Raw genomic sequence first — 18604 nt, 5'->3', positions numbered from 1 at the left:
AGCCTTAGCATGAAGACAGCAATGATATCCACAATGTCCAAACACAAATGTATAAAAGAAAAGGACATGGATTGAGTATCTCTCATTAAGCAAGACCTTTGCATATAATGGAATGACTTACCCCTGCAAAAAAAATAAATAAATAAATAAATAAAAAAAAATAAAAAAAAAAAATAAATAAAAAATAGAATGAGACCAATCAGATTGCATTGTAAAGGAGGTTTAATACAGTCATGATAAAACTGAATATAAAAAATAAAATAACTATAACAAGTACAAAACACACCTCTAAAGAGAGATCTGCTGTTTTATGCTGCAGAAAAAAAAATCCCTTTTGTAAATTTAAAGAACATTTCAAAATTCTTTGGTTTGATCAGCTGCATATTTTTCCTCTGGGTATAGATGGAGGTGACCATTTATATGTGAGAGTACTATTAAAAAAAACAAAACAACAACCTAGCTAAAATAAGTCACAAAACATTTATGATTTTGTAACAGCTACTGCAAAAATCACTCAGTCACACTTTCATACATTGCAACACTCATGAGTGGCAGAACTGTCACACAGAAATTCCCTTTGTTTCCGTCATATAAAAAAGCAAGATACATTATCCAGCTAAATGGAAGACGATAGGAAAAAGTGAAATACAAACCTTTGGCAAATAAATGCTACATGACATCTCAAATACACTTGTAAAATACAACCATTTCCAGAAAGGTATTTTAGAATGTATAGTATAGAACACACAAGATGTTCTTTGTGAAGGATCATGCAGCGTATACCTATTAAAGTCCAGGTCCTCTAACATCAAAATGCCACTTCATAACTGATAAATGCCTTAAATACACACAAACTAAAATATGTAATTAGAATTGGGAAAAGGCCAGAATTAACAAGAGATTATGTGTACCAAAGGCAGGGTCCCTCAGGTCTATGAAAGAAACCACCCAATGCATGTTCGTGATAAGTTTACAGTTAAGTAGCTGAGGGAAATTAATTGCACAAGTTCTAGATGGCTTCCAAAAGGGTATTCCAAAGAAGAAACAAAGCAATGTTTTATGGCTAAAATGTGCAAAACATTAAGACATGTCCCCTCTGTAGAGCAAAACACAGACTACTGGAAATGACCACCAGAACAAGTGACATGCACATGGAGTTAAAGGTCATGCTGTACAAAGCCTGCAGGCTTCCTTTCCACCAAAGGCACCCAGAACCATACTGCTGATGCTACATGTGTTACAATTAACTTAATTTAGTTAATTAACCAAAAGGACATGAGATCACTAACAGTACACCATTGACAAATTGGTGAAAGGAACTTTGCACACACTTCATGAGTAAGTCATTCAATTTTAGTATTGACCTGAATTTGGAGAGCACAGTTCTGTTTGATTTGACTGCAGAGGAGTAAAAGATGGCATTTCATGCAACTGAAAAAAACCTACATTTCGACAAAAAATACTTTTCAACATGCCAAGACAAACAAACTGACATATCATTTATGTATAAATGCTGTAATGTAGTGTGAAAACTGGACTGCAATCAAACAGTGTACACCCTGTTTTAGCCTAAATGTCATTTTAGAAAAAAGAGGTTACTAGGTATAGCTTTACTTCTCTGTATAGTAACTGTAGTTATGCCACATCTCTCCAACACTACTCCCAAGTTGGGGTTACCAGTTCACTTTTCAGTGGAGAACCTAGTCGTTGCATAGATAAAGCGTTAAAATACAATATCTTTTTTTTTTCCTTTTTTTTTTTTTATTTTTTAAATAAACTGGCCAACAGTGCCTTTTCAACATATGTTGCATTGTAGTGATGGACTGGAGTGTCATATAAATAACAAAATGTTCAACTAAAAAGGAGCAATATCTTGTAAACTAGTTGTATAACGAAGGAGTTTTCGTGAAAAATTTAAACTTGGAAAGATCAGACCTCATTCTGTGTGTATGTCTATAAAGTACTGCCCTGTGCTTTGCCAACAACATCTAAAGCCATCGGTACTACCCACTTTTTCCATGGAGATGACAGGTTTAATGAGCCAATGTGCCATCCACATAACATCTGGCATAGATGAGATGCTAGTAATGCTCTGAAGAACTAGTTTATACTTAAAATGTACATAAATGGTTAATTAAATATAGATGTGTATACACATATTGCAGACGAATACTATGCAGAAGGAGATGGGTAGCACAATAAAGTAGCTAAAACTGATGAAATAACTGAGTATTTTATCAAACTAATTGTTTAAAACATTCATGAAACTCTTCCTATTTAGGAGATAATGAGAAATTGCAAGAGATTATGCACTTGATCTTGGTAGTGCTCACAAAACTGTAATCCTGGTTCTATTACACAACCCACATAAAATCAGTCCTATTTAAAGTAAATTTAGAGTAAAAGCCAGCTTTTTCAAATACATTGTCCTTGAATGTTGAAAGTGTCTAGTAATTGTATTAAGCGTGGAACTGTCACAAATGCCAAGGCTCGTGATGCTCTAAAGCGGGACGAGCGCCCTCGTTTCCAACAGTGGTTGTGTCAGACCTGCGAGCTATGCTGCTTCCTATTTCAGTGTCAGCATGCATGGTCATATCTGGAACTGAGACAACACGGATTATCAACAATATGTCTAACAGAGACCACAAAAAGGACTTTACTCCTTCAATTCCATTCTGAAATGTGCTGTGTTCTGACAACTGTGTTCAGCACCACAAAATAGCTGAGCAAAATGAATTTGGACTGTATATGATGAATGTGACAAGGCACAAAGTGGGCATCCCAGCTACCAAGACGCAATATCTACAGTGCTTATATATAGAAACAAAGTTCCATTTAGACTTCCTCTACTTTATGTTTCAACCCTGATGCTGGTTAGAAGCTAACCTTTTTTCCTTTTCTATAAAAGCCTTCTCTGCATATACATGCTGCACTGTAGTGATGGACTGGAGTGTCTGATAAATCAAACTATTAGGAGCATCCTCTCAAACTAGTACACAGCAGTTGCATTGCTAGCTCAAGTTTACATGCATAATTTAAACTGAAAAAACAACCGTGCCTCCAAGGTAATGTTACCTATCTAAAGATTTCTGTACCACCAATGCCTTCTTTAGAGACAACAGGCATGATGAGTAGATGAGAGACAATGGGCATAATGAGTACTAATCAGCACGAGAATGGCAACCAGTGTTGATTGTTTTAGGCCACATTGTAGCTCTAGGTCTCCCATCAATGAGGGAAGGCAAGGGAAGGCAAGAGGCTAGTGCTCCTGACATCAGTGCCCAGGCTCCTCATTGATAAGTAAAACTTCAATAACATATGCTGGTTTTATGATTTCGCTAAATGTTGGTTTCAGCAAAAGTGTGCTAGCTGACTACCCACCTTGTTAGTTATCAGCACTGGTCTTCTGCACTATTTTAGCATAAATCTATAGGAGAAGTAATAGGGTGTTTTGAGTTTACAACCAGGATTCCTACCTCAGAGGTCATATATCAGTTGTCCTCTGGGATAAATATAAGGAGTGTAACCTATTGGTGACTGAGTTCACTGGACACAGAGGCCCAGGGGAAGAAGCGTTACAAGCCCAATTCATCATCCACAGGGACAGACTGTAGTTGTGTCAGAATTTTCGAGTCTCCATCCATCTCCACATCATCCAGATGAGTCTCCCTTTCCAAGTCATCACTTGGAGGAGGGGTGCCCAATAAAAGAGACTCTCCACCTGGTAAGCCCAACAAAGCTGGGTCCTCAGGTAGATCCCCTTTGCCACGTACATCGAACAGCGCAAGGCCAGTAGATGAGGCCAAGGGAACAGGGCTCCATGCTGGTTGTGGGAGGTGGGAACCACTAGAAACACCACTGCTGATGGGACTGAAAGAAAGCATACTCTCAGGGCTAAGGGTCTGCTGGGATGGTAGCACACTACTTGGGGTCGGGGTTGAGGAGTCTGGAGTGTTGGGAGAGGCCCCTGGAGTAGGATTGGCCAGAGTTCCAGGTTCAGGACTGCAGTAAAGTGAAGATGAGCCAATGAAAGGTGATGACTGTAGGGGACAAGAGGTTGGGACAGAGGATGACGAAACCATCTGATTATCTAACGAAGAATGAAGTGGAGTTTGCTCCAGCCCACTGCTAGTGTCTGGGACTGGATTTTCTGGGATGGATTTGACAGGCATACTGGTGAACTGGATGCCAGTTGGGATGGTGAGGATGAGTTTGCCATTCTGAACACTCAGGAATGGGCTGCTTCCTGCCAGGAGGAAGTTACCTGAAGACAACAGAAGAATGATCCAATCTTATTTGGTGGTGTAAAGAACATTTTTGTGCACTATGCATACTTACTAAATGCAAGCTTCAGTTTCAGTGGACATTCAACTCTAATGATTCATCTAGTATGATCAACGAAACACATGTCTAACATGATCAAATGCATTACTCAGGGGCATGGACACGTGGCACAGGGTGGCAGCTGCCACTTTACACAAAAGCCTTGCCATCCAAGTTGCCACCCCAATTCAAGTTCTAAAATTAAATAATACAAATTAATTAATTAATTAAATTAAATTAAATTAAATTAACATCACAATTTTATGGTTATATTTTAGATCAGATATTTTCTCAAAACAGAATGTAAAAAGCAAATTAAGCATGCATTTTAAACTAATATGCCTTCGGACTGGATTGCTGGTCCATCCTCTGATTGGCTCAGCAATCATTATACCACAGTTAGTTCCATCTTGGCAATGTGGTCTAAGAAATATTTTGTGAAAGACACTCAGACCACATTTTTTAAAAATCTTGTGGCCTGCTCCATCACTACATCTGTATGTAAAAACTTGCTTGTTAGAACAGTGCATCATTTACATGCAGGTGAGCAATTCCTTTTTAGTTTCCACATAAAAAGAGATATTCTGAATATAATTTAGTGCATTCTGTCTACAGATCCATTCCGCATCCATGCTGATGCTAGCTATAATGACCAGTCCTAACATTTATCATTCTTTAAGACTTGTAATAGTCCTTTACTGTTCAACTACACTTAAGGCAATGCAATTAGACCTAGTTCCTTTTGTTGGTTACAATACATTCAATACTACTATAATTATTTAAATCAAATTCTTTGAGTTTTAGGAATTACAGAGCAAATATGAAGCCAATACATATGCCCATTAATTTTATAGGTAAAAATCATATATTCTGCAAATGCAGCTTTGCCCTAATAAATAATTAGGTGGTGCCACCCTTCATTGTGTTCTTCCCACCCCCATGCTATTACATGTATAAAATCCTGGACATGCCACTGGTCTTACCTGGAGGAGAAGTAGGGAGACGAATCACCCCTGAATTAAGAAGCTGGACACTTGGAATAGGCCCAGGTGTAGGTACACTCTGAGGGGGTCCTATTGGGCTAATACGTATAGGTCCCTGGGCCACACCAACACCTGCTCCAGTACCAGAGGCTAAAATCTGGAAAGCACCTCCAGTGGATGGTATGGACAGAGAAGGTGCTGCTGGGACCACCTGAGGAAAAGAGACAGTCCCTGCAGGGGCTCCAGCAATGGAGGACATTGGCATAAGTTGGGGCAATGGGACCAATTGGGCCTGCCCTGTGTCCTTGGACTGTGAAACAGGCACAACCTGCATTGGAGAGGAGATAGGAAGGACTTGGGTTCCCATTGGGGTCTGTATTTGGGGGGTGGAAGCTGAATTGCACTGGTCTCCCAGTTGAAATGTCAGCCCTTGTGGTAGCTGTCCATTTGATACCTGGGAGGGGATAGACACAACAGTGTTGTCACCAAGCGCAGAGGAGCCATTTTGAGGTTGGACTTTAGTAGGCCTCCGACCAATGTGTAGAGTCTGGGTCTGAAACTGAGGGATGGTGCCTTGGGGTAGTTGAGGTGTTATGGGAGACACTGGCACAAGCTGAGGGCAGGAAGAGACCTGAGGCCCAGATGGGTGCTGCACTAACTGGGATACTGGCATGCCCTGGATAGATGGTACCACCTGGGGCAAAGAAAGGACCTGAGGGCTGGAGACAGTGGAAGACGATGCAACATGAGAGATAGAGGTGGTAGAGTCCAACTGAGAACCAGTCGATGCCAACACCATGACCTCTGATGGCTGAGTGGATTGTAGTGGCACGATGGGGCTAGAAAGTATTGTACCAGATGAAGAAACTGTTGGAGAAAGAATCCCATTTTGGGTCAGTGTCAGTGAAGGAAGGGATGTCGGACTTATCACTGTGGAAGAGATTGTGGATGTCGATATGGAAGTGGCAGGCACTGTTTGGCTGGCATCTTCATTCTTTATCATGACACTTTCTGGAACATTAATAAAATCCAGTGGAGACACACTGCGGTCAGACACCTTCGCTTCCTCAGGTATCGGAACAGGAACTGCACTGGTGAGGTTGGCTTGTGGGTTTAGGACTACTGTGGACAGACTAGCCCGTGTATCCATGTCAGCAACACAGTGTTCCTCAGTGCTACTGTCAATTTCACTGCCCTTAGAAATAACCTGAGCCCCATTGAGCAACAGTGGAGGGTTAGTTGTAATGGAACTAAGCGTGACTGTGTGGCCATCACTCAGTGTAAGTCCATTGATGATGACTCCAGTTCCTGTCCCTGATAGCAATGGACTTCCATTGAGCAACAGGGGATGAGGGCTAGTCAAGAATCCACCTGTGCTGTTGAGAATGAGCTGACCTCCAGTATTACAAGGTGCACCAGAGAGGGATATGAGAGAAGCAGTCGAGCCTACAGCCTCTTGAGCAGCAGATTTGTCAGTTATATCCTCCAGATCTGCCTTGCTAGCTTCATCCTCTGTGCTGTGGTTTCCATCCGATTCACTGAAACAGTCACAAATATCACAACATGAATCAACAATTGTAATATGTCAAGTAAGAGGGTGGGTCTTGTTTAAAAGTGATATCTGTGTGTGGAACATGCTCTCCAGTGTCAACAGTACACAAATAAAGTTCTTCCTTTCATCTCTCTGGACTTAAATTTTGGATGATTCTGTACTACCAACTTTGCAGTGGTTTGACTTGAATCCAGATTTTCTAAATTTGACCATTTTCACCACCCTCACACAGTTCTCAGTACAGAAAAGATTTTATGAACTAGACACACCCAACTCCATGATGCCATGTGGCCACATGTCAGCATTGTAACAGTTACATATGAATTCAACAGAAAAATAATGTATTGTGGATAAATAAGTCAATAAGGGTGTGCCCACAGACCTGCACTGCCACACACTTTGCCTAGTATTTAAAAAATACATTTACTAAATATACATTTTTAATAATATTAGATGCAAGTAACAGCAAAACTATAACCACAATTCACATGAATAATGTACTATTTTTTAAATTGATTTTTCCTTCATTCATAGTTTTATTGCATTAATGGATTTATCATATATTTTGTTTATTCTTTTTTATGTTAAAGCCTGAGATTGTCCTAAACAAAGATTCTTATTTTTTTATTGCATAATTATTCCAGAATTAGCAGGATTACTACCTCATGCAGTCTGGCCTGACCCACCTTGAGACCCTTCATGACTCACTTAACTAATTTTTCTAGAGAAGCAGTAAATACAAAAGCAGGTTAAAATTAATTAACCTCTGTCTCAATCTATGATAAATGGAGTGACCAGATGTTCCACTACTCTGACAGCAGCCATGTGCAGCTGTTCCTATCAATGTAGTCTGGAGTGTAGAGCTTTATCACCTAACTACAAATTATTCTGATAAGAGACAGGACAGCAGTTAGCTGTTTGTCTTCATCTCCAACTACATTTCTAGGCCTAACCTAACGTAACTTCATGTTCCACCAGTCGTTTCAAATTTCCAAATTTTTCAAGACTATCTGAAAGTCTTTAAAATGTATAACTTTGCTGTAGTCCAAGAAATTATATCCTCAACTCTCGATGACTTCAGAACGCAGTAATGTTATGAGAACTGAATTGAATATTTTGATTATTATTCAGCGATGTTCGTTCCTTTGCCTTAGGCTTCGTGTAGCACGCACTGGCCTGTGTACCGCTGGGAGACATCGCGGTGCGGGATTTCAGGAAACGTGAGCCAGTCAGGGTGCCGCGGGCTCACATTTCACAACAAAGCAACATGCTTCCAGTCGTGCTTTCCGTGATATCAGTGAAACAACCACCGTCGCATTCTCGAACAGTTGGCTAGACGCGATCGATGTCATCTTAGGAACAAAATAGCGACCTTTCAACACCTTTTTTTCCCCATTTTGGAATCGTAATCCAAGAACAAACGCCACCTTCCACATTCCAATGGTCACAGATCTTAATTTGAAATCGTACTGGCCACCACGCTGATTCACCCACGTCCGTATAATAGACTGTGATTATAGCCGCAATACATCCTTTAATACACTGTATCGAGAGGCAGAAGGTGCAAATGAAAGTAACCAAACACTAGGCCTATCATCTTTAAAGCAACAAAAAGGGCTCATGGGCGTATAACTTTGTTTCTGATTCATCAGCCCCCATCTGTCAAGTATTATTTTGTTTATATTGACCTCTTCCGTCGTAAATGCACAAATCTGTTAAACAAATCAGGCCTGTTTGCATATATTTGGGTTAGAGAGAGTTTGCCTGGGCCTACAAACTTCCAAGACTGCAAAATGTCTTCGATCACTTATTCACATCCCGAAGAACCTGAGCATTTACCTTTTACTGTTGGTACCGGACGGGGTTCGGTCTCTCTGTCGGCGATTCTTAAACCAGTTGCTAACTTGAGTCAAAGAAAGTCCAGTAAGTTTTGCTAAATTTTTCTTTTCGTCTGGAGTGGGATACCTGTTTATTTTATAGCATTCTTTGAGAGCATTTCGGGACTTTTCTTTAAAGCAATACACGGTCTCCTCTCCGTCCCAAATTGTTTTTGGCAAAGGAAACTTTTTCCGAAGTCGGTACTTGTCCACGGCGCCCAGGCTGCGTCCTCGGGACCTCTCTGCCTCCTTGTAACGTGCCTGCAAATAGAGGTCCTGAAGGAACCCATGGTTACTCGGGTGAAAGTCCCGGCTTTCTAAAATTGCGTATAGCTCTTTGAATTCTTCGCGGTGAAAGGCGACTAAAGCCTGGGCCTTCAGTAGGGTCTCGTTGCCACGTAGCAGGTCAGACGAAGGAGGGATGGTGGTAAGGAATCTCCACAGGCGATCCACATTGCCCGCCTGCAAGAGCGCTTCGCAAAGACACGCGACTTGGTCGGTGGAAAAGCTCAGGGAAGAGTTCTGAAAAGTTTGGAGCAGTTGTTCGGAAACTTCGTCCGAATCCGTCTCTTCTTTAACTTTGGCTTCTTCTTGTGTGAACCCCCCTGCGCTATTCTCGGTTTGTTCTGCAGACTCCAAAGACAAGGAAGCCATTTTTAGTTGAACTTTTTTCTTTCAGTTCCTCCTCCCTCCCCTTCGCTCTCTCTACCATTCTCCGCGTAGACGAGTGTCTGCAACAGATTGAGACGTCACGCCCCTGCCTTTCGTCAACCACCCCATTCAAACATTTATGGTATGCTAGAACATAACACAAAGTAGTGAAGATAATTTCATATAAATAGAATTTCACTAATTCGTGAATTTCTAGGTCCACAGTCTCTTGACACAATATCTTTGTGTGTTCGTTTCCTTTCTTTTTTACTTATGTAAAATGTGTCAAGAAAATTCCGTGTCTATTTAGATTTGCTTGTGTCACTTGTGACCACTGATTCTATTTCCACTGGTGAGGTGCAAATTGCCACTATACTTGCAAACTATACTTAACGCAAATATGTACGCAGGAAATAAGCCCAACACACCGTCTTCTGTTACATGTCAGTGGTTTTAACAGTGTAATACTTTATAATGCTTGCTCAGTCGAAGTTTTTACACTGTGCAATATCTAATAATCTTAGACCGACTTCTGCTGTTGGGGGTGGCCTGTTTAATTAAAGGTTAAACTAAATAGGCTAAATGAATAAACCCCACACTGTACATTTTGCCAGTAGTATGTGGCTAATAGTTAAACGGAGCGCACTGCAACTAACAACTTAATACATATGGAAAGCGTTTCGTTGCATAGCAGGTATGCAAGCGTAAGTACAACATGGAGACCATGTGGTGTTTTTAGAGCTAACTGAAGCTGATCAAGAATAACTCTACAGTAGTTTAGTCTGTTATTTCATAAGCTAAAACTAACAGCTAATAAAATTGTTTGCTATTGTTATAGTTGTTTAGTTGTTACATGTTTGAAAATGAGCAATAGGATAATGTGGTGATTCCAAGAATATCACTAGAAAGTCAGTGACACTGCTGTCAGCCATCTCCCAAGTTCAAATTCGATGCTGCAGTGTATAAACCACCCAAATTGGAAAATTACCTTTTGCTTGTACATTGCCTAGAAAATACAAATGACATATATTAGGAATAAAATCATTGTTTTACAAGCATGCTATGAGTACAAAGATAACAAAAAGCTTTTTGCATGTGGGTGTATGTATATGCGTGTGTGCATGTTTGTGTATTTGTATGTGTGCTTCAGCTTTGCATGCTGAGTAGACAGGGTGAATGAAGACTTTAACATATAAACAGTGACATGTACACCTGGAGACATATTGACAGAAGGAAACAAAGCAGGACCTAGCACCTCCATATCATCCTTCTGAAGAATGTAAACTCCACTTCCATGGGTGGAGACAGAGAGCAGTGAGGGACTGTGGGTGGATGGGTGCAACCCCCTGCCCCCATGCTCCTTTGCACCTCTGGAGCAGGCAGCCTTTGATCTATGTGTGCCTGTGCACACTTGTCCACCTAACTTACAAACACCAATCTTTTCAAAGTATAATAGTATCTAGTAGGATTTTGCTCTAGTCATGTTTTCACTTTATATATATATATATATATATATATATATATATATATATATATATATACACACACACACTGCCTGGCCAAAAAAAAAAAGTCACCACCTGGATTTAACTAAGCAAATAGGTAAGAGCCTCCCATTGGATAATTACTACATGGGTGATTGAGTAGCTTCTCATTTGTTAAACGACAGTGTCGAAAGACACATCCTGTGGTCGTGGAACAGATGTTAATGTGTTTCAGAAGGGTCAAATTATTGGTATGCATCAAGCAGAGAAAACATCTAAGGAAGTTGCTGAAACTACTAAAATCAGGTTAAGAACTGTCCAACGCATTATTAAAAAGTGGAAGGACAGTGGGGAAACATCATCTTCGAGGAAGGAATGTGGTCGGAAAAAAAAATCTTGAATGATCATGATCGGCAATCATTTAAATGTGTGGTGAAATAAAATCATAGAAAAACAACAGTAGAAATCAGGGATATGTTTAATAATGAAAGCAAGAGCATTCCACAATGCAAAGGGAACTCAAGGGACTGGGACTTAACAGCTGTGTAGCCTTAAGAAAACCACTTGTCAGTGAGGCTAACCGGCAAAAACGGCTTTAATTTGCAAGGGAGCAGAAAGATTGGACTGTGGAGCAATGGAAGAAGGTCATGTGGTCTGATGAGTCCAGATTTACTCTGTTCCAGAGTGATGGGTTCATCAGGGTAAGAAGAGAGGCGGCTGGAGTGATGCACCCATCATGCTTAGTGCCTACCCTACAAGCCTGTGGGGGCAGTGCTATGATCTGGGGTTGCTGCAGTTGGTCAGGTCTAGGTTCAGCAGTTATGTGCCCAAAGAATGAGGTCAGCTGACTACCTGAATATGCTGAATGACCAGATTATTCCATCTATGGATTTTTTGTTCCCTGATGGCACGGGCATATTCCAAGATGACAATGCCAGGATTCATCGGGCTCAAATTATGAAAGGGTGGTTCAGGGAGCACAAGACATCATTTTCACACATGGATTGGCCACCACAGATTCCAAACCTGAACCCCATTGAGAATATTTGGGATGTACTGGAGAAGACTTTGCTCAGTGGTACAAATCTCCCATCAATACAAGATCTTGGGGAAAAATTAATGCAGCTCTGGACAGAAATAAAATGATGTGACATTGCAGAAGCTTGTGGAAACGATACCAAAGCGAATGCGTGCCATAATCAAAGCTAAAGTCAAAATATTAGTGTGTGACCCTTTTTTTGGCCAGGCTGTGTGTGTGTGTGTGTGTGTGTGTGTGTGTGTGTGTGTGTGTGTGTGTGTGTGTGTGTGTATATATAATATATAAAATGTGTGTGTGTGTGTGTGTGTGTGTAATATAAGCAATAATGTTTTTAACTGATTTACTGAGCCTCATTTATTTTACAATTTAGATCGCCAACCAATTAAGGAAGGAGCACAAATGGTAAAAGAAAGTTGAATTATCAATCGATGGTGTCTATATCAAAATGCCATGCCTTTTATTCGTAAGCACCCTCGTGTGGAAGAATTTGGTGGCGTCTCTCCAGGGAGATTCTGGTACATCTTTTATCCAGTAAAACACAATCTGATTGGATTTACATTTCTGAGTAAATGTAACACAGGATTAGCTCGAGCACACTGAGACCTTAAAGTAACATAATGTTCTATTGGTCAACTCTCTATTCCGCCCTTGCGGTTTATTTTCATTGGATCAACACTGGAGTGGGTGGGCAGAATATTCCAGAAGTGGGCGCTGGCGTGGCCTGTGGAAGGTCTGTTTTCAAGTCATCTGATTTTACCCAGCTATCTACAACATTTACGATATAAGAATTCGCTCGCTTTATTTGTGGGCTTTAATAAGGACGAACTCCAGAATAAATTTACAAAGGTGTGAAAGTGTTTGGTAAGTCTTGTCACGCGTAGAGGTTGGCTAAGCTAGCTAGGTTAGCTAACTTCCAGTTAGCAAGCAGGTGTTATTTTTAACGGCGTTTGTTGTCTAATTAGTAAGTCTTGCTTTTTGACATTTATCTAGAAGAGATTTCCTTGGCAGCTTGGTTGAGTTTGCTTATTTTGTACTTTTCCACTTTAAACAGCAAGTGAAAGAGGAAGCCGGCCACATTGATCCCAGACCAGATAGCCGTGTGCTTAGCAACAGGAAGATGGAAGAGTGCGTGACAGTGGTCAGCAGTCCTACGGTGTCTGTGCGCTTGACCAGCACCCTCAGCTCCTTCGAGGTGAACCGGAGATTTAACCGAGGGATCACAATCGCAGAGTTCAAGGTACTTCATCCTTTTGGAATGAGTTATCTAGCTTGGGTAGCTACCATGCTAGGAGTGTTCTTTGTTTGAAAATGTCATTATTCACACCATATCTGGAAATAAAAAAACAACACTATTTTAAAGTTAGACACATGCACATCCTTTAACTGTTCTGTCCAGCTTCTCTGTACCCATAGGTTAAGGAAACCAGAATGTTTCAACATCTGTTTCAGTATTACTCTGAGTATATTGGGCATTTATAACAGAATTTTATGTTGATTTTTGCCACCTCCTTGTTATTGTATTTTTGTGCCACTATGTTGTGTGCGTTTGTTCCTCAGAGCAAGCTGGAGCTTGTCATAGGTTGCCCTGCTGCCTCTATGGACCTTCAGCTGTTCAGTACTTCTGACAAGTTTCTGCAGAGTCTTGATGATAATGACACACTGCTGGGTTCCTACCCTGTAGATGATGACTGCAGAATACATGTGAGTCCAGGCGGTGCTGAGAGAATGTTGTCACAAGGGTAAAGCTTTATTGGAAAAATGTTCTTTTGACCTGGCTTTTACTTTATAAGTAATCAGAGTAATTCTCTTTACAAGTGATTGCAGGCTTTGTGTGCCTGATAAACATAAGCCACACACTTGATGTGATTTTAGAAAGAGGACAAATAAACGACAATTTTATATTTTCTTTTTTTTTTTTTTTTAGTTTGTGTTAATTACTAGTTTGGATATTCTTCTATGTTGTAACCAAAGGTGATCGATCGCAGTGGTTCTCTGACTGGAGCTTTCAGCGATTTGTCCAAGGTTGAGAAATATGAGATCTCTGAAGATGCATATGAGAAGCGAGCAGGTAATGTGTAAGACATCTCATGTAAAGGGTTGTGTTGTCACAAAGATTGCTTGGTTATACAATATCAGTTTGTACAAAAATGCTGTCTACTCGACCTGCTGCATTCTCAAGCTTGTCTGTGTTAATCTCATCCTTGGGAATTTATATGTGAATCTTCCTGATGTTTCCTTTTCTAAGAATAATACTTCACACATTTGTTAATGTTCTGATTTGTCCCCAATATCCTCATAGAAGTTTGCTTGACCACATTTTCAGTCTTCAGCCATTTGCACATTAAACTTTGCAATACACCTTGTCTGCCACTGACTTTCCTTAGACTCACTGCGAAACCTCAAGAAAAACATGAAGCTTGGGCGCTTCAACGAGGAGTATGTGGCCATGCGTGAGGAGACACTTGCGCAGAAGGAGGCGGAAAATAAAGCTGCATTAGCCTCAATCACCGTTGGCAAGCGCTGCCAGGTTCAGGTCGTTGGGCAGCCCACAAAGATTGGCACAGTTATGTTTGTGGGTGAGTCCGTCTGAAGCTTGTCTTCATGCTAATGTACAATCAATTGTGTGGCCTAGTTGAATATTGGCCAGGGGATTATGTGATTTTATTAGGCTTTCAAAATTAAGTTCCCAAAATCATAATTTTGTTGCTCAGTTGTAGCTCTCATCAAAATGATGAGATCTAAAACCTCATCCCTGTTGAAACCAAACTTTGGTGAGGATTTTCCCAAAATACTAGTGTCAGCAGTTCTTTTGGTAGTTGTAAAATTTGTGTGTCCGAACTGGGAGGAGAAAAGCCCAGCCAGCCGAGATGAGACAAAATGTTTCACCATAACATAGTTTGAAACTTTGAATTTTACAAACATTTCCTATTGTCCATCCCCCTATCCTTAGGAATGACAGACTTCAAACCAGGCTACTGGGTAGGCGTAAAGTATGACGAGCCACTTGGCAAAAACGATGGCTGGTCAGTATCTGCCAAACTCATCTCCATTGTACTTCTGCTATTTTTATATGCTTCAACAAAGCACTTACACAGTCTGTACTCCATAGTCTGTGGAGGTAGCACAGATTCCTCATGTTGACGTGTGTGTCCCCATTTCAGTGTGAATGGGAAGCGCTACTTTGAGTGTGAGCCAAAGTATGGTGCATTTGTGAAGCCCATGTCTGTGACTGTGGGAGACTTCCCAGAGGAGGACTACGGTCTGGATGAGATGTAGGCCCTACCTGGGACAGCGGAGCAAAGGTGCCGGGCTGGACACACATCCTGTGCTAAAGGATGAACTTTGGGGAGTCCAGTGTCACAGCCTGTGACTGAAAGGGTTTTTTTTTTTTCCCCTCATTGTCACAACTAATCATTGTTTGTCTTGCTGGTCTAGAAGAGGCCAAAATGATGCTATCATACCATTACTAGGGTAACTTGTATGTTGATTCTTTATGGTCAGACTGAAACTGATTTAAAAAAAGACATCTATTGTGACTATAGGCTGTCCAGCTGTGAAGCACAGGAGTAGGCCAGATTAACCTGTGGGTGTATCAGATGAGCCGTAGTTAGCACATTATGCTCTTTGCAAAGCATTTTGCCACTTGTACATATTTGATTACTGAAGCCTCTTCCAACTTCAGTACAGTGTTTTATTTACCTTAACATCTCTTCACAACTTCTTTTTATGTAAGGGGCATATAACATGCACACAATCATTTGGATTTCAGCAGAGCTGTTTTATTTTCGATAGTCTGTATAATATGTATAAATGACCTTTTGGATATTCTAAGAAGTTTTGGTTTGAGATAAGTACACGCACGTTCATTTTAGATGCGCACACAAGATTCCAAAAGAAGGTGGTGTGGGGGAGGAATGGCATGGAAGTTTGTTGTGCTGTATGTTTTGTAATTGCACTTGTCCATAATGCTGCCCTGATTTCACCATGGGATAAACAGGTAATATATTTTATATCAGTTTGTCCATCAGAACCTATGGTACACAGTGGCAGTGTGTGGTAAACTATAATTACCGCATTAAACACCAAGTGGCAAAGCAGTCTTGTTCTCTTAGATTCTTTGAACGTTTAGGTATATAGGCTAATTAGAGTGCAGATGCAGGCTAAACACATTGGCAGTGTTTTTAAAAATTAAGAATGTACATGTTGAAACGATCGTCTGACCTTACGAATATGAAATTTCTCATGTATAGGCTATGACATACAGATCTGTTGGTGTGCAGCAGTTGTTCTGTAATTCTCCAATAAATCGTATGAATTATTTGAATATCATTAAAACACTGCAAATCTCCACTAACTACCAGTGCACCTAACAATCCCGTCTATTCATGGGCGAGCTCCAGTGTATGACCCCTGAAACCGACTAAATTTGGAATCGGCGCAATGATCTGTTGGAAAATTCCAGCTGATGCTTTAAAAAGTAGGATTTTTACGATTAAATTCACTCGCATAATATTGTGCATTTGAAAACTAAACTAAAAAACAACGCACTGGCGCTCTGATGACGCGAGCGCCTTTCCGAACATGACTTGCGCACATTCCAAGAGCTGTGCAAACGTCATCCGTTCGTGATGAGAATGAAAATCAGAGCATATTTAATGATCGGCTGTATCGTTTGTTTTGAGACGCATGGTAAGTCTGTTTTCCCTACTAGTGCGTTTAAGAAAGATGTCCTTTTCTGGCAGCGTGTTGCTCTCTGCTTAACGCAAATCATGTCTCATTCTGTATAGTCTACTAGCCTACGTGTACATAGTTTGTATGGCGTCCCAGCAGCAAACTGAAGTTTTTTCGACACGTTGATCAAAATCACTATAATATTGTCTGGAACTCTTATGTTCTCTGTACTTCGAAGTCAGTGTAGGCGACCGTAGGCCAAATCTGCGATTAGGCAAACCTTTTAATGTTTGTCTGATATTCAAATTTATCAGCTTCCCACCACTCAGACAACAGGAGCACGTCAGACAGCACAGCAACACATTTCCCCACTAAAAAGCCTTTTGCAACTATGGCCGGCCATTCAAACCATGACTCTATATCCCAGCCTGGACCAGTGAGAGCGGGAGCTGCACCAACAGTGATCCCAACTCAGACTCCAGTTCCTACAGCAGGTATTACCCAAACTGCTGTCTTCCTTTCACGTACATTCAGACCACACACGAGCTAATGTGTCGTTTGGTAGGTTATAATAGAATTTACAAACCAAATCATGGGACATGTCATTTTATCCTTAAAGGCACAATCAGGAATTTTAAAGGAACAATAAGTCATTTTGTACCATCAAAAAGTAGCCGATATTTATTAAAGTATTTATTTATTTATCTAAAAAGTGCAGCTCACATGAGAGGAAGAATCAGATTACTTTGTAGTTCTTCAAATGAACCAGTGTATGCTTAATAGAGTAGATCCCACACATGGAGGCAGCCATGTTTAAAATAATTTATTATGGAATTTCTGAAACATCCAGGCGACTAGGTCTTAGTATAATGGTTGTTTCATAACATGAAGAAGAATCACTGGAAAATTGCCTTGTTGTTCCTTTAAAACATAGTAGCATCAACACAAAACTTTTAAAAATAAAACAAAGCAGATGTATGTTTACAATTAAAAGTTTCACCGGAGATACTGAAAAAGTAGAAAAATAACCACAAAGACTGGTTAAAAACATTTAATCAATTTAAGTACAAAAATATTTTTTACATTTCCATATTTCAAACCACATTTTGGAACTGGGTATTTGCTATAAGTATTTGGGCCAAAATGCATTTCCATTGTCCTATTAATGGCTTTACTACAGAATAATACAAGCCTGGTTTCTGACTTTACTGCATTTACTGCATGTTGTTTTTACAGACCACTGGGCCATAAATAAACAAATAGTTTATTTGCTGTTGTTTTGCCAAACGCAGGTATTATCCCCAGCAGCACAATATACCAGTCCACAGAAGCCCAGTTCCACACTGGCACATTCCTGGGTGGGATGATGCTAGCCTTCATCATAACACTGGCTGGCTGTGTATGCTACAGGTTAGCCTGCTCACGCCACTTGGGCCACTACAGACCCATGTGAGTACAGCCCCTCCTCAGCCTGGTTACATCAGGTTAATTGATTCCAATTTTATCAGTTCTTACTTAAGTTATCACTTAGTTGATATTTTCATGATTTTATATGTCAAATAACTTTGGACTAACTTAATAAAACTCTTGTCCTTCTGTGTAAATGTGAATGTCAGATGTTTAAATTTGGCAAATAACCGTGCTATTTCTTATCTTTCAGCGAGGAACATGATGCCATCATATAATAATGGAATCACTACACAGCCTCACTGTCATAAGAAACTGATTTTCATTATGAAGGGACTCAAAGGTCGTACTATTGTGCTATGCGTTTTGTTGTCACTGGTTAAGTGCATTTACAGATGGATTTCGGTCATTATGGGCTTGAGGTGTCCTTGATCTTTCTTGCTTTTCATTTTAAAGAATTGGTCAAATGTAGAGAATTACAGGTCAGTATTTCACAACTCATTACTGAAAATGTGTTTTTAAATGTACAGCTGACTGAAATGTTCCATTTCATGGAAGAGAAATATCTGCATTGTTTACAAACTATCATAACATTTGGCTTCTTGTATTTCTCTGTA

At 40.3% G+C, this 18604-nt stretch overlaps 2 protein-coding genes across 2 annotated transcripts; one reads left to right on the top strand and one right to left on the bottom strand.

The window, feature by feature from the left end:
- Positions 1-217: 217 nt before the first annotated feature.
- Positions 218-9404, bottom strand: six5 (SIX homeobox 5). The gene is made up of 3 exons (XM_027012751.2): positions 8698-9404; positions 5307-6844; positions 218-4264 (listed from the first exon to the last, which is right to left on the bottom strand). The coding sequence occupies exons 1-3, from the start codon at positions 9387-9389 to the stop codon at positions 3576-3578; spliced, it is 2919 nt and encodes a 972-aa protein (XP_026868552.1). The 5' UTR covers positions 9390-9404; the 3' UTR covers positions 218-3575.
- Positions 9405-12603: 3199 nt separating this feature from the next.
- On the top strand, positions 12604-16238 carry tbcb (tubulin folding cofactor B). The gene is made up of 7 exons (XM_027012757.2): positions 12604-12770; positions 12961-13146; positions 13467-13610; positions 13881-13977; positions 14294-14485; positions 14860-14932; positions 15071-16238. The coding sequence occupies exons 2-7, from the start codon at positions 13027-13029 to the stop codon at positions 15183-15185; spliced, it is 741 nt and encodes a 246-aa protein (XP_026868558.1). The 5' UTR covers positions 12604-12770; positions 12961-13026; the 3' UTR covers positions 15186-16238.
- The last annotated feature ends 2366 nt before the right edge of the window (positions 16239-18604 follow it).

Source organism: Electrophorus electricus, chromosome 4 (genome assembly GCF_013358815.1).
Source record: "Electrophorus electricus isolate fEleEle1 chromosome 4, fEleEle1.pri, whole genome shotgun sequence".
NCBI lineage: Eukaryota > Metazoa > Chordata > Actinopteri > Gymnotiformes > Gymnotidae > Electrophorus > Electrophorus electricus.
Note: the sequence above shows the minus strand (reverse complement) of the source record. Positions and strands in the feature narration are given on the sequence as shown.